Source organism: Stigmatopora nigra, chromosome 20 (genome assembly GCF_051989575.1).
Source record: "Stigmatopora nigra isolate UIUO_SnigA chromosome 20, RoL_Snig_1.1, whole genome shotgun sequence".
NCBI lineage: Eukaryota > Metazoa > Chordata > Actinopteri > Syngnathiformes > Syngnathidae > Stigmatopora > Stigmatopora nigra.
The window spans coordinates 9,151,725-9,166,707 of NC_135527.1; the positions used below are offsets into that span (position 1 = coordinate 9,151,725).

General features: G+C 47.0%; 3 protein-coding genes across 13 annotated transcripts; 2 read left to right on the forward strand and 1 right to left on the reverse strand.

The window, feature by feature from the left end:
* Positions 1-24: 24 nt before the first annotated feature.
* On the reverse strand, positions 25-4,603 carry LOC144213480 (protein Dok-7-like). Of its 4 annotated transcripts, none has more exons than XM_077741964.1 (12): positions 3,377-4,603; positions 3,258-3,303; positions 2,846-3,079; positions 2,444-2,644; positions 2,226-2,345; positions 1,803-1,901; positions 1,116-1,744; positions 956-1,004; positions 721-809; positions 597-639; positions 353-499; positions 25-278 (listed from the first exon to the last, which is right to left on the reverse strand). In XM_077741964.1, the coding sequence occupies exons 1-12, from the start codon at positions 3,428-3,430 to the stop codon at positions 142-144; spliced, it is 1,848 nt and encodes a 615-aa protein (XP_077598090.1). In that variant the 5' UTR covers positions 3,431-4,603; the 3' UTR covers positions 25-141. The 4 variants fall into 4 exon arrangements, with proteins under 4 accessions (XP_077598090.1, XP_077598088.1, XP_077598089.1 ...); XM_077741962.1 differs by having other exon boundaries at positions 597-675; XM_077741963.1 differs by having other exon boundaries at positions 721-824.
* Positions 2,944-5,783, forward strand: caap1 (caspase activity and apoptosis inhibitor 1). The gene is made up of 8 exons (XM_077741974.1): positions 2,944-3,102; positions 3,267-3,477; positions 3,555-4,197; positions 4,275-4,457; positions 4,527-4,611; positions 4,677-4,731; positions 4,834-4,892; positions 5,110-5,783. The coding sequence occupies exons 3-8, from the start codon at positions 4,093-4,095 to the stop codon at positions 5,463-5,465; spliced, it is 843 nt and encodes a 280-aa protein (XP_077598100.1). The 5' UTR covers positions 2,944-3,102; positions 3,267-3,477; positions 3,555-4,092; the 3' UTR covers positions 5,466-5,783.
* A 1,148-nt stretch (positions 5,784-6,931) lies between these two features.
* Positions 6,932-14,533, forward strand: LOC144213481 (ELAV-like protein 2). Of its 8 annotated transcripts, none has more exons than XM_077741973.1 (11): positions 6,932-7,075; positions 7,408-7,500; positions 9,193-9,931; positions 10,197-10,396; positions 11,261-11,351; positions 11,753-11,999; positions 12,082-12,197; positions 12,270-12,423; positions 12,522-12,708; positions 13,193-13,231; positions 13,363-14,533. In XM_077741973.1, the coding sequence occupies exons 5-11, from the start codon at positions 11,280-11,282 to the stop codon at positions 13,685-13,687; spliced, it is 1,140 nt and encodes a 379-aa protein (XP_077598099.1). In that variant the 5' UTR covers positions 6,932-7,075; positions 7,408-7,500; positions 9,193-9,931; positions 10,197-10,396; positions 11,261-11,279; the 3' UTR covers positions 13,688-14,533. The 8 variants fall into 8 exon arrangements, with proteins under 8 accessions (XP_077598099.1, XP_077598094.1, XP_077598096.1 ...); XM_077741966.1 differs by having other exon boundaries at positions 6,936-7,075; positions 12,522-12,744; XM_077741969.1 differs by having other exon boundaries at positions 6,936-7,075; positions 11,756-11,999; positions 12,522-12,744.
* The last annotated feature ends 450 nt before the right edge of the window (positions 14,534-14,983 follow it).

Sequence of the window (14,983 nt, forward strand, 5' to 3'; positions counted from 1 at the left end):
CTCATTTCCAAACACATCAATCAAATCCACTATTTACAGCTATAAAAAAAATCATATTCCAATATACATGTTGACACGCACGGCATTAGCAACTAGCATCAAGACTTAAATTCCAAATTTTTGTTCAACTGGTCCTCCGGGTCAATGGGGCGTCCCCTTTTTTCTCCGTTCCAGGGTGTGCAGACCCTCCTGGCGCCCCAGTGCATGCTGGGTACCCACTTTGTGGGCCGTCTCCGTGGCAGTGATGTCGATCTGAGCGTACTTGGTGGATTCCTTCCCTGCCCGTACCCAGAAAAATAGCATATTAGCAAATTTAGAAGCCCAAAACTTTGACTCCGCCCCCCAAACGCACCCTTATTTTGTCCAGACGCGAGCCCCCGGCCGGCAGAGTCCCGAAGCTCCACCTCCATGTAATTGAGCTCCTTCTTGGACGTGGGACTGACCGGAATATTGACGTAGTTGATAGCGGGCCTTTCCCAAGGGAAGGCCCCCACGCCGCCTGAAAGCAACGTGGGACTTGAACGCATCACCCAGGTATGTAATAACGCAATCTTGTCCATGTTTTGGTGATCATTTGGAATGAGTGGAAGCCTCACCTTCGCATCCCAGCATCAGTTCGTACTTGCTTTTGTCACCCCCCTGCCAGAAGACATATTGGGACCGCCATGACGGTCGCTAAAGTCAATTAGCTTCGATTGCAAAAAAAAAAAACAAATTTACCTCTGAGTTTGGTTCCGGCACTCGACCCTCCATGACCTCGTAAGCGGGATCAGCTTGGCCCCGCCCCTCCCTGCCATTGGGCCTTTTGTCTGGCCAAAAGAAATCTAGCATGAGTTCCAATGTGGGAAAGAGAGACATTTTGAAATATTTTACAATGACTCACAACATGCCTATGAATTGAGCTAATGAGATGCAAAATGCCCAGGCTAAGTGTTTGTTTGGTAATGGCGCCTACCTGGTAACGCGGGTATGGTGGCGCCACTGGCGGGATGGAAGGGGACCCCCTGCGAAAAGATATGTTAGGCTTGACAACAAGCCCTGATGTGTAAACTCTTAAAGTTTCAAATTGCTAGGCCGCCTCCCACTGGTGCTTCATGTGGGAATGAGCGCCTCACCTGAAGTCCCCCGCATAGCGAGCAGACGGTCAAGATGCTTTTGGTTGTTCCCCATTCAGGATTGTCAGCGGAGGGCGTGGCCCCCATTTTGCCGATTTGCGACCTGGCCCAGGTTTGGAGGAGACCCCCAGAGCTCCCCTTTAAAGACTCTGTTACAGGATCATCATCATCATCAGAGTCTTTAGCCAACGTAGCGTGGTCCCTCACCAGAGTCCTGGGAGTGTCGTACAGATACCTGAGCTGGGTGGGTACTTTGTATTCAAGTCCGCCAACAATGGGGCAACCACAGGGGCGGAGCTCTCGGGCCAAATGGGGAGGAGTCAGGCTAAAAACCGGGCCAAAATCCGGACCCACGCTAGCGTCCAGGCTTTCAGTGCAGGAGGAGAAACTCCCAGAAGAAGAGGAGTGGCTACCCGTGGCCATGCCGCTGTCTAAAGAGCTCCGGCGACCGCTCCCCAGAAGCCTCCCTGGGTCTTCGACTCCCGAAGGCTGGGCTCCGGCACCCCGGTCGGCCAAGGCTTTCTCCTCTTTGCCGTCCGACGGGGTCCAGACGGTCAAACGGTTGAGGACGCCGACGTCGGAGTTTTCCGAGGACCCGGATAGGCTGCGGTCGTCGTCTCCGGGCGGCGCTGCGAACGAGATACGTGATTGGCCGAAGCACGGTTTTCACGGAGGAACGTGGCATACCTGCGCTGTTGCGATTGGACAGGACGCTCAGGCGCTTCTCCAGTTCCCGCGTTTCCTGGTTCAGACGCTCCTCCAAGCTGCTCCGATGGGTCGCCACATCTGGAAAAGTATTTGAGCGGACGCAGTCAAGCCAAATCCAGCATGGGAACTGGAAATCTAGTCATGGTTCCATGTCAAAATAAGGCTTTGGCCAGCGCGCCCTTGCAGAAGGTCACGCGGGGCCTTTGAGCAACACCACACGGTTTATTAATAGCGCCGTAAGCGTTTAACGCCAGCGCGGCGACAACGTTGACCCCTTTGACGCCAGCTCGTACTCTTCCAATATAGCCGTCGTTTGTGTTGATTAGGATTTGTACCTTCTCCAAGCCAGAAAATAAATGACTTTTTGTTTCATTTTGATCAGGCACCTCGGACACGACTGACCTGGCGGGACGGGGAGCAGGCCGCGAGGACCCCTGGTCGGGGAGACGCCCCGGACGATGCAGTCGAACAAAAAACTGATCTGCTCGCCCTCGGGAGACGCCAGCAGGAAAACGCCGGCCCCTGTGGAGCGTAGGTAGAACGCCGCCGTTAGCGTGGATAGCGACAACGAGCTCCCCAGGTTCAATATTTATTGTCAAGAGCCATTTCTTTAGACTTACAAAAACCACAGCGGGTCCCTCCCTCGAACACAAATCCGTCAGCTACGGGCCCGTAGCGCCGCAGGTCCGGGAGGTTCCAGTGGCCCACCACCACGGGGGGCGTGTCCCGCGTCAGGGCCAGCAAGTTGTTGCACAGGTGAAGGGTCGCAGGGCCCTTCTCCAGTTTGGTTCCCGCCAACACGCCCACGTTAAAGCGGTGAACTGGGCGGTGGCAAAATCTCATTGGATACGGCTTCAATTGTAGCGCAGCTTTAAAGCTAATGGGAGCTAGCCCGGGGCTAAAAACAAATACTTTTTTGCTGTTGTTATTAGCGGTTAGCTATCAGACTGAAATTAGCCGCCAATCTTCTTTGTTTGGGATCATTTTTTGTGGTATTTTGAATGCGTGGAGGCTGGTCTGACCTTCTCCTAGGCAGTGGCGGAGGCGGAGCTCCCACGCCGCCAGCGTCTCCTCGCTGTGGAAGGCCAGCACGGCCGTCTGGCTCAGGCAAACCAGGGCCAGCGCGAAGGGGGCGGCGCCCTCACCCCAGCGTCCGCCACTCTCCAGGCCGCAGATTTCCTCCAGGGTGACTCGGGCAAGCTCCTCCTCCTCGCTCTTGTCCGCCTTGTCTTTAAAAACTAGCAGGAGCAGGCAATCTGGAGGGTGTCAGAGCACCCGGGTGAGAATGCGGAACAACTTCAAATCACTGCTTCGCCACTTTAGGCCATGTTAGGTCATGACAATGTTAAAAATACATCATTTTCCTAACTTTGACCCACTTTTAAGACCCCAAAACATTGGTGACGTTTGTTCTGTTTGCTTTTTTTCTCTCACCTGCGACAGGAGACGGCTTGCGGAATACGACCCATCTAGTTTTCCACTGTGGATGACAGGCCACCCCATCAAAAAAGCTCAAGTATGAAAGAAGACTTTAAGATGGAAGGAGATGTTACCTTTTTCCCGTCTTTGAGTCTGGCGTATCCCTCCACGACCACCGAATCGGTCATCTTCAGTCATGGTTCCTGACAGCTGCACAGTTGGCTGCCCCAATGAGGTGGGTCACTTTCAAAATAGCTGCGACGCCCTCGTCCGCTGGCTAAGCCCCCTAAAGCTCCGCCTCGTCACCCCCAGAACACGCCTCGGACGACGGCAACAACAAGAGCAGTGTTGACCACCCAAAGAAAGGCATTCCTTTTTTTATTGCAAAAATGGGGAACATTTATTTTCTTAAGCATAAACAACAATCCCAAAAAGTAGAGGGCTGATTTGAATCGTTTTAACTATTTTTAAGGCCAAATACACTTTTGAAACTGAATAATCCAATTAAAATTGATATAGTTTCGTCTATTCAATTCAAATAAGAAACAAATTTTGTTTAAAAATACATCAAATTGCTGAAAATTGATTGAAAAGAGCCTTTTACATTTTTAAGGGGGTTCAGAAAGGAAAAAACACTCCTTGGTTGTTGCAATACCAAAAGTGTCCGCCAGGCATAAGCCCTCTGGCGGACACTATTGGTGTGGCAACAATGGTACGTAACTTCATTTATCGCTTGAGAGGACGTGACGAATGCTTCGCGCATGCGTAATTGCAAACAACACCGGTTCTTGACAGCTGACCATTTCCGTGCGAAGCGTGGTCGCTATTTTTGTTTTCCTGCAGCTCAAAAATGCTCAAAAAGAAATCCAGCGAGAGCGAGAAGAAAAGGAAACACCCAGCCTCTGACGAGCGTCATCGAAACAGTAAGCGTCGAAGTGCCGAAAGCCACGTCGAGGTAAGACATTTATTAACACTTGGCTTTGTTTGTGGGGGGCGGGACGATCGCTAAATTGAGCATGGCGTTGAATCCAGGACGAGTTAGCCGACCCGGAGCTCGACAGGGTCGGCAGTGACATCGAGGAAGGCGGACTCGATCTCGGGGTAGCCTTCAAGCCCATTAGCGCCTACGTTAGTGACAAGAAGAGGATGCTGGAGCAGTGTTTTGTAGTGCTGGGCGAAAAGAAACTACGCAGGATGCTGCCCGAGCCTTTCAAAGTAAAGCGCCGCCGGCGCTCGAGTCCAAAATGGATCCCATTTCTGATCATACTGTCCTCATCCCGTTAGGATTTGAATTTTGAGGAGATCCGACGACTGTGCTGCGAGCAACTGGAGCCCATTTCGGAAAGGAACATTGCGCAGATCCTATCTGGTAGCAAAATGGCTTCTTTTTACTCTGACGTCTTCCCCTCTGATCTGTCTTGTTTTTTTCTTTAGGGGAAGAAGTGACCAAAGAGGAGGAGGACGACGGCCAACAGAGCACGCAAAAGAAGTCAGTTGCTTCCTAAATGTGTTGTTTAAGTGAAAATAGGTTGATTAAATGCCACTTGTATCAATTCACTCACGTCAAATCTTATTTTATTTCCACTCCAAGGGACGACAAAGACAATGTAGATGCTAAAGAAGCGGAAAAAACCCACCAGCCGCAGCAAGGTAAGATCCGCTTTTATACTTTCAAAAAGATCAATAAAATATAGCTCTAAGGGTGAAAAATGTCAGAAAGTCCAACAATAAAGTCAAAGTAAAAAATGGAGATGTCACCACCCAAAGGTCAAAGGGCATCATAAGCTAGCTAAGCTTTAGCATTCATCAAAACATTGTCATCCTATAGGAAAAACCTTCATAAAACCTGCGTCTTTTTTTTCCACAGAGGCCGCAGTCCCCACCGAGGACGCCAATGTCCTGGTCATCCACGCCGGCGAAAGCGACATCGATGCCCCGGCGGAGGATCCGCCCATGGACACGACAAAAAGCGGTGGCCAAGACCCCGCCCCCGACCCCGAACCCGCCACCTGTGGCAAAAAGGACATCCAAAGTGACATTGACCGTAGCGTCAGCGAGATTTTGTCTCCAGCGGAGGAGCGTCCTGCCGCCATCGCCCCACGCCGCCCCTCCGGCGCCACCCCCTGCCCGCCGTCCATTCAGCAGTTGGAACTTCTGGAACTAGAGATGAGGGCTCGTGCCATTAAGGCCCTCATGAAGGCCAGTCACCCCAAAAAGCCTTGACAAGGTAACCCCCACCAACTCAAAAATGTAACTCGGGTTGATACACAAGCTAGCATCAAGTGTGCACTAGAAGGCAGTATTACTCCAGTATTACAGTATTATTTGGTGTAGGACCCGAAAGACCCCCAAATGATAGAAAGAAAGCCAATATCAGAGTAAAAAGTGACCCCGAAATGCCTCTAAAACAACCCGAATTATTTGTAAATACTCCAAAAGTAGCACAATGCATTCCAATGGCATTTTCAGCCTTGTTCATTTCTATGATATTTACATGTACTGTATATTACTTTTGAAATAGATTATGTTTCCATCTTTCAATTTTCTGTTTGTTATTTATCCACTGCACAAAATAGAACAAAGCTTAACATTTTTTTTTGGAACAATAGTGTTTTTTAAAATTATTTCAATTATCAATTATCAATGGAAAGCGGCTTAGCGGAGATCTGAGCGGTCAGGATGGATGGCTTGGCTTGAGTGGTCGCCCACCAGAGAAAAGGTTAGTCCCTTTCATTTCTATAGTTTTTTTTTTTTGTTTCTCGAACCAAATGTACTACATTTTGGGCCTCCGGTCCATCCGAATAGCTTTTAAATAAGCACCCGCCTTCCCCCTTTTTTTTAAAGCAACACTTGCATCATTCTTCCAAAGAACTTGAAAGCCTCCGTCAGCGTTTTTTGGATATCTCCGCCGCCCGTGGCGAACAAATAACGCAAAAAGTTAGCAAAGTGAGAAATCACATGGTAAAGGCCTGGTTAAAAATAGTCTGGCTGCTTTTCCCACAAAACCCAAATGAATCAATTACAAGCAGGCAATCTATCCGGACACCTTTTCCCCGTTTGCTAAGTTGTAATATTTCCCACCCAGGCGTGTTTCTAAGTGGACTTTAGCAAAATGGAGACCCGTCAGACATATGATTTGCCTCCATTTAAGCCAGGACCCCCCATAGCGAGCGGCTTATTTAAATGCTCTTGCCCTTTCAGCCCCACTTATCTAACGGCTGTCCATCAACCCCCCCCCCCCCCCCCCTCCCTACCCTTGGCGTGTTCGCTCATGTGACCTTTACCGTTTGGACCGTAATTGAACCCAGAGAACTCGTAAATGATGGAGAGCAAAGGGCACTAGACCTCCATTTTGGCATCAGTGTATCTTTTTAGCTCGGATGGCTAATTTGGGGGTCATAAAATGCCTTCCTTGAGGAAAATATTAGATTTTGTGTCAAGGAAAGGGATTTAGTTGAAAAATCAAGCTCATGAGAGAAAATCCAAGTATATTTTGAGCCTTTTTTTTGGTTCTAGTCATGTCATGGCGTGTTTCGTCAAATCCCGGGAAGGCCCAAATGCCAAAGATCTTCCCGACCACGCCGCCGGGCTTCAGAGAACGCACGTTAACCTTTGGAGGATTCAAAAAAACAACAGAAAAATTCACCCTGGGGGAAATGCCGCATTTATTTTTATTGATTTTGATGTTCTTTTCTAGCTTGGAGAGCATTTGTATACATCACAATAGCGAATGATGCTAGTTTTGGATTCAATGCTAATGTTTTTAGCAAACCGTCTTTTGTTTGTTTCAGATCCCCGTGGAAGTGAACTCTGACCCCGCCCTATTCCAACAGGTACCATATTTTTGTTTTTGTCGCCGACATTATGGTATCAACCGTGACGGCGTTAAAGGCACGGCGTCCCTTTTTTAAGGGCAGCTTTTAATGCAGCCACGGGAAATTCTGCAATATTTCACGGAAAATGTCACAGAATGTCAAGTTGAAAAATGTCAGCGGCGTAGGATTGAAGGCTGACCTCAACCCTCCCCTCTGAAAACAAATCTAAAACCACAATACATAGCCAGTGCTTTTGATCACAAACCCCGAGCCGCTTCATTCACAAATACTTGTAAAATCAAAAATGAAATGATCCCACGCACTAAGGCAATTTCCTCTCTCGTTTCCAGCCAGCAGCACCGGAAGGCCTATATTGGACACGGCGCCCCCGACACGCGGGAGATTGGTGGCCGGGATGCTGAATTTTTCATGAGGCGGGAAAGGTTAGATAAGATCCGCCCACACACTGAAGACGTCTGGCCAGGCGGGGATCCCCGCCGAGGCCCTCCTTTAACTGGCTAGCCGCCTTTTGGAGCGCTAGGAATTAGCCCAGAGTTCAATGACCAATGGCAGGCTAGTAAAATCCTCCACAACGTTTCCCCGTTCAAAATATTGGGGGTGCCGTATCAGACGGATGTAACTGAATGCCAGACAATGACGGGCCAGCACTTCATTACCCGGCCGTGTCTTAAATGTGCCTCGTGCTAGCACGGATTTCATTTACTTGTAATAAGTATGCGCCTGGCGTGCTAGCGCCGACGCTAACGGCCAAGTCCCGTCTGCGAAGATGCTATTAAATTGTCACTTATGATGGATGGCCCGCCTTCACCGCGTTAACTGCCGCATGAGGAATCATTAAATCTTCGCGATGTGCCTTGGAGACGAGAGGGGGGGTTGGGGGTGCCGGGTGGGTTGCTCGCTCTGACTACAGAAAATCTTTGTCGTCGCTTGGGGGTTAGGGGTCAAAGTTTCTAGATTTATGTGGGTTAGCTTGTGGCTAGTTGCCCAGGTCCTGGTTAAGCATAGCAGCCCCAGAAAGTCATTGGTTATGGATTCTGTGGGTTTTTCTACTAGCTATTTTTGCTTTTAGGGGGACTGGAGAGCCTGCCAGAGATTCTTTTGCTGGAGGGATGAGCGCCAGTTGTTTTAGTGGCTGCGACAAGAGTTGGTATTGACTTTGTCGCTGCCATTTATAGAGCGAGACAAGAGAGAAAGAGAGAGAGAGAGACTCCCTGCGCACTGCAGTAGCTCCAACTACTAAAAATGTGCTTTTTGTAGCTTGATAGCATGTTTGTGTTTTCATTCTTGCTATCTTAACTACTGCCAATTGCCCCAAATTTAACAGAAAGTGATAAATTGACTCCTAGCTACAATGGATTTTCCGACTATTGTTTGTTTTGTTTTGTTGGTTAGCACTAGGGATGAGTAGTTTTTATTTGAGCTAGCTTAGCGGTGGTCATTTCTTGTCATGGGCACCAGGATGTGTTTTGAGAAAGGTGAATATATGTCAGCCAGGTGAAAGAACATTACAGTGGGGGGGGAATCAGTCAAGCTTGTTGCCTTGACCTACTTGAAGAAAGCGCCTCTAGTTTCCCATTCTTGTCCTCTCCTGAAAAGCTGATGCGTTACTATATCCAATTTCAATTGACGTGGTGGGGAAATATAGGACAAAAACATTGGGAAACTCAGCCAAGTGTTAAAGACGTTGCTCCGCCATGGATTAATATGTTTCCCCCCCGCGGTGCTCTTGGTTGGCAAAGTGCCGGCGCTGAATAATTAATGGGGCCATTGCTTGTTTGTGGAAGCTGAATGTAAAACATTTACTCTTGGCTCAATGCCTCTGTGGACATGTTTTGATTGGGCTCCTACTTGGGAAATCACAATGACCATGCGCATCTTAAAAGGAGGAAATCAGGAAATTTAATATACATCTGTTATCAGTTTAATTTGATCCTCAAACAGAAAGTCTGCACTCATCATTGACTTTCCCGGGCCGCACAAAATGATCCAGTGGGCCAGATTTGGCCCCCGGGCCACCACTTTGACACCAAATTTTCCTAAAAATGTCAGTTTACCACGGTTTTGCTAATTGTGCTAACGTCGTATGGCTTTAATGTTGTCATGTCTCTCTCCAGAGCTAACGATGACTTTTAGGTGATGCTGATGATGATTTATCCAAATGATACAAAACTCATCCATTAGACGATTCAGTTTGCACCATCAACGGCCTGATTTAAAGGTACGCAACACTGAGCCCAAATTCGAGTTTGACAGTGACCTTGGAGGTCGCCTGCGTTGGAGTGAGTGGCGGCAGCGGCAGCCATTGACGTCTTGTGACATCCAGCAGCCAATCACGGTGAGATCGGGCACGTGCGGGGAGGGATGTGGCTTCGCCGTCCAGTTTATGTGGATGCCAGACACAGAGAGAGAGAGAGAGAGACGGAGAGAGAGAGAGGGAGGGAGATGCCAGCCCTGTGATAGATGGGCCTCTTTATATATTCGCCGGCAGCAAAAGTGGAGCTCCTCGGCGGGCCGCTCGGCACTCGCCGCGATGTCGCCTATTCGTCTGAGCTAGCCGCGATAGCGCGAGACAGGCACGACCCACAACCCGCAGGCCTTTTTTTTCTTTTTTTTCTTTTGTTTTATTCTGATTTCTTTTGAATTTGATTATTTTTTTTTGCTCTCCTCCTCCTCCTCCCCTCTCATTTTCCAATTTGATCCAGAAAGAAATTAATTTGTAAGCTTTGATTTAATAAATATTTAATTTCTCCCTCCTCATTTTATGTTGTGTGTCCCTTTTGTTTGACCTTTGAAAACATCCAACGCCATTGGCTATTTATTTGGACGTCTGTAACTTACATTTGAGTAAAAACGGTAAGATGGCATTTTGTTGTTGTTTGCACGTTGTTTTATGATGGACCTTTCGTTTCCGATTGCACGTGAGCGCACCACGGTGCGTTCACGATCTTTCCGACGTGACGGTACCGGCATTATTACATGCATGACTAGTAGGCTCTTAAACACAGCGCAGACGACCTAATGCACGCCTTTATAATATAATTTTCTCCGAATGAATCCTTTATTGAACACTTGTAATTATTTAAGAACTAACTCGTATTATCTCATTTAATTTTGGAAGCTTTTGCTTCAAATCGGTTTTGAGTTGGCGTGCACCTGCGGCCATTCAAGTGATTCTTTGTAACTTCCGGGATCGAACCGCTGCGTCCTCTGTGATTGGCTGAGGGCCTGATTAGTCTGCCCAGCCCTGCCGCGACCGCGTCATCCCAGAAAGTTCTACGGAGCACACTTTAGCACGTAAAGTCGCTCCAACATTTAAAGGTAAGCAGTCATTGCGTATTCCTATTAATTTTTTTTTAAAAGTACGCCTTCGAAAGCAAAGGAAAGCGTCTATAAATTCAGGCAAACGCTGGGTTTTGAACAGCGTGGAAAAAATACTTTTGGGGCAACTACCTTGTTCCGCTACTTTCGGGTCGAACTAGGCCCCGGAAAAATCCCGCATGGTGCTATCGAATTTTTCCAAATTTCGAATATTTTTTCCGAAATTTTCGCTATATATCCAACTATATAAGTGTTATATACAACTATATAGGTGTATAATCAATATGTGCGTCAATAAAGATGAGTAATTAACACTTTTACAATTCGCCATTGTTGCCGAAATGTGGTCAATCTATTCGATGGAAGGTTAATAATTGTATGTATCGCCCATAAAATAATGTCACTGTAAATATTTTTTTGCTAGTTTATATGTTTTTGTTCTTTACAAATGCTTCTAGAAAAGCCCTCGCACATGTTTAATAAGTGCAGTGCGCATGCGCATTGGGCTCCGCTCGGAATGACCGCCATTTGGTGGTCGAACAATAGAACGAAAAAAAAGTATCCATTTATTGACTGGTAACATTGACACTTGAAATGATGAAATAAAAAAGTACATTAGCGTATTTCCTACAGTACCAAACACCTGCGGACCCCCCCACACTCACACACACAATTGTAACCAACTCCAAATGATTTCGACGGCTATTGCCGTCAATGGCTGCCCTATTACATTAGCATTAGCTTATTATTCTTATTGGTTTAGATTGTGGTAGTTATTTCCCTGGCAACGAGTGACCCCGCCCCCGTGTCGATGATGTCGCTCATACTCTTCCTCGACGTGGCGTAACTGTGTCTACGTTTCAGACGTCACCTCATCACCAAAATGGCCGTCAGACTGTGCGATGTGGCTTCCCTGCTTAGGAGTGGCTCGTGGGCCTCCGAGCCTTGGACCGGGGTGCGTGCCAATTCTGGTTTCAATATTTTCCTGTGGTAGGAAAGTGGCGGCCCGGGGGCCAAATCTGGCTCCCTGCATCATTTTGTGCGGCCCGGGAAAGTCAATCATGAGTGGCTACTTTCTGTTTTAGGATCAAATAAAATGAAGAGTATAGACTACATTTTCAGATTTTTATCTCCCTTTGAAATGAATAATTGCAATTTTTTAATCCATATTTTCATTGTTTTTAGACCAAAAATATATTTTAAAAAGCTCAAATAAACATTGTTTTGGATCTATAAATAATGGAATATTCGGGGATTTTAATCCAGTTCTTTCAATACATTTATAAAAAAATATATCTAAAATGGTCCAGCCCACATCGAGTCGAGTTTTGTGACGTCCCCCCCCCCTTTATTTAGCAGGTACTCGCCGCCATGGAGAACCAGCTGTCCAACGGTCCGATGTGCAACAACGCCCCCGCCAACGGCTCGTCCAACATCCCCGACGACTGCTCATCCCCGCTGGAGTCGGGCGGTTTCGAGGAGAGCAAGACCAACCTCATCGTCAACTACCTGCCTCAGAGCATGACCCAGGAGGAGCTCAAGAGCTTGTTCGGCAGCATCGGCGAGATCGAGTCCTGCAAACTCGTACGGGACAAGATAACAGGTTAAAAGCGGTCTCTCTGGTCTTGTTGGCGATTTCCTCACGTTAAAACGTCCCTCATTCCCATGACGGCTTGACCATAAAGCGTCCGTTGCAGGGCAGAGCCTCGGGTACGGCTTTGTCAACTACGTGGACCCCAAGGATGCGGAAAAAGCCATCAGCACCTTAAACGGCTTGAGACTCCAGACCAAGACCATCAAGGTAGGACTCTTAAGATAGATAAACATTTGGCCAGCCATCTGTGATTGAGAAATCCTCCTCTTCTGGCCGTAGGTCTCGTACGCCCGCCCCAGCTCGGCCTCCATCCGAGACGCCAATTTGTACGTGAGCGGTTTGCCCAAGACCATGACCCAGACGGAGTTGGAGCAGCTCTTCTCGCAGTACGGACGCATCATCACCTCGCGCATTTTGGTCAACCAAGTGACAGGTGAGTGTGTCCTTGTTTCTTTTGGAAAAACCAGATAAGGCTGCTTTGGCGGTGGCCATTTTAACCCGTCCATGTGTGTGTGTGTGTTATCCCACCAGGTCTCTCCAGAGGCGTGGGCTTCATCCGCTTTGACCGGCGGGCGGAGGCCGAGGAGGCCATCAAGGGCCTCCACTGTCAGAAGCCGCCCGGTGCCGCCGAGCCCATCACGGTCAAGTTTGCCAACAACCCCAGCCAGAAGAGCAGCCAGGCCTTGCTGTCCCAACTGTATCACTCGCCCAATCGAAGGTACCCGGGCACGCTCGCACAGCAGGCACGCTTCAGGTAAAAGGGGCACAGCCAAAAACGCGTCCAGTTCAAATCTTGCATCCCCCCCCCCCCAAACGGTGGTCAGGTTTTGGGAATGGTGGCACTCACGTTCACATCGCCTTGCCTTTTTCTTTGACTGCCTCATATGCGTGCATTTTATAACCAAAGCCATCTAAAAAGTCAAGGTAGGGAAATATTGATCTGTATTTGGCAACAAAAGAAACCAAGAAGTTGGTCAAAAGGTCAAATCGCTTTAAGAAATAGCTTCAATATGAATCAGAATTCATTAATAATTGATTTGGGGTTGAAATACACGCATCTCAAAGTCACTCTTTTTTTTGCATAGAAAATGCATGATTGTATGCAAGTGTCATCTGCATGTAATAATACTCATTGAACTCATTTTTTTGAAGGATTTAAAAATTGTGTTGACATCTGTGCCTTTTTAATGTTTTTTTTTTAGGCTGGATAACCTGCTGAATATGGCTTATGGAGTCAAAAGGTTGGCCTTTTAAATCGAGAATTGTCATTTTTGAATGCATTTTTTCTGTATTGTGGTTGAGGTGGGCGGGGCTAGCGACCCTGTCTCCGAACGCCATTTTAAATGTGTCTTTTTTTGTGTTTGGACTACAGCAGATTCCAGCCGGTGCCCATGGACGGGGTGAACGGCCTGGCCGGCATGAACCTCCCCAGCCCCAACGCCTGGTGCATCTTCGTGTACAACCTGGCCCCGGACGCCGACGAGAGCGTCCTGTGGCAGATGTTCGGGCCCTTCGGCGCCGTCACCAACGTCAAGGTCATCCGCGACTTCAACACCAACAAGTGCAAAGGCTTCGGCTTCGTCACCATGACCAACTACGACGAGGCGGCAGTGGCCATCGGCAGCCTGAACGGCTATCGCCTTGGCGACCGCGTGCTGCAGGTCTCCTTTAAGACCAGCAAAACCCACAAAGCGTGAGACCCCCCCCCCTGTCCTTCTTTTTGCTTTCTTTCTCTCGTTTGCCTGCCATGTTTTTCCTTTAGTTTTTTGTTTTAAAAAAAAGCGTTTCTGTCGTGTTCGCGAAACGTGAAATCGTTCCGGCAGGTTTAACTGTCTATTTTTTGTTGTTGTTTTTTTTTTTTTTATAGATGACGAGTTCCGAGAAACTTTTTACTGCAGTCGAAATATGAATTGTGGGTAAAAAAAAATGTTTAAAAAAGTACTTAATTTGCGAAGGTTTATGACCTACAAATCTTTACGATGGAGGGTCACGTGACCTTTCTGATTCAAATTGGATTTCTTTAGTTTTTGCTTCAACGTTTTGTCAAACCAGAACGCATCTTTAGTGTAAATATTATTTTGTCCTTCCCTTCAAGTGCCCAATGGTGCCATTTTAGGGTCAGTAAACCTTAGTTTGACAAAAAAAAAGCTTATGAATTAGTCCAAAATATTTTTCCCCCGTCTCGTTCGCTAAATGAGAAAAAAAAATGGTTCTTGTTTTCCATGTATTGCTCTCTAAAAAAATGTTATGAAATGAGTTCCGCTTTAGAAATAAGTGTTTTTTTTTTGTACATCTTTTAGTTGGAGAAAGCTGTGATGCATATCTGCTCAGTGTTTAAAAAAAAAGCCTGAATAACAACTGGAAAGTCAGTCTTTTTGTCATTTATTTTTTATGTCGTCCGGACAAATGAAATAGTCGAGTCTGCCTTGTTTATATTCATTCATTTATTAAATTGGATGTACTTTACTATTGTTTTTGTTTTAATCTCATGGAATTGAGTTCCCTTCATTTCAGTACCAAAATAAAACATGTTTAAAGAGCGATGTTGTTTTTGTCATTCTGCGTCCAATCGTGATCCAGATCTGACCCCCGGGCCACCACTTTGACACCAAAGTATATCTCTTACAGCTAAGTGTTTACTAGAGTTAGAGTCAGTATAGGGATGAAGTGGACACAAACATTACCAAGTATTAGTATTCATAACAAATTTATTTAGTTTATATCCCCTATTACTCCAAGTCATAAATCCTATGTATTAATACTGGTCAGAATCCTATTTATTGTGAAAACACAAAATGACTGAAAAAAAGTTGTCTCGAATGCGTAAAACGTTTACAATGTGAAACGAGGCCGTCAATACACATCCAGTCCACAGGAGGGCACTGTGATCCCAACGGTTGTTTGCAAAGCACTTATTATTGAGAGAAGATGTCTCGAATGCGGAAGTCGTTTATGTGAAAGGGGTCGTCGTTACACATGTAGTCCACAGGACG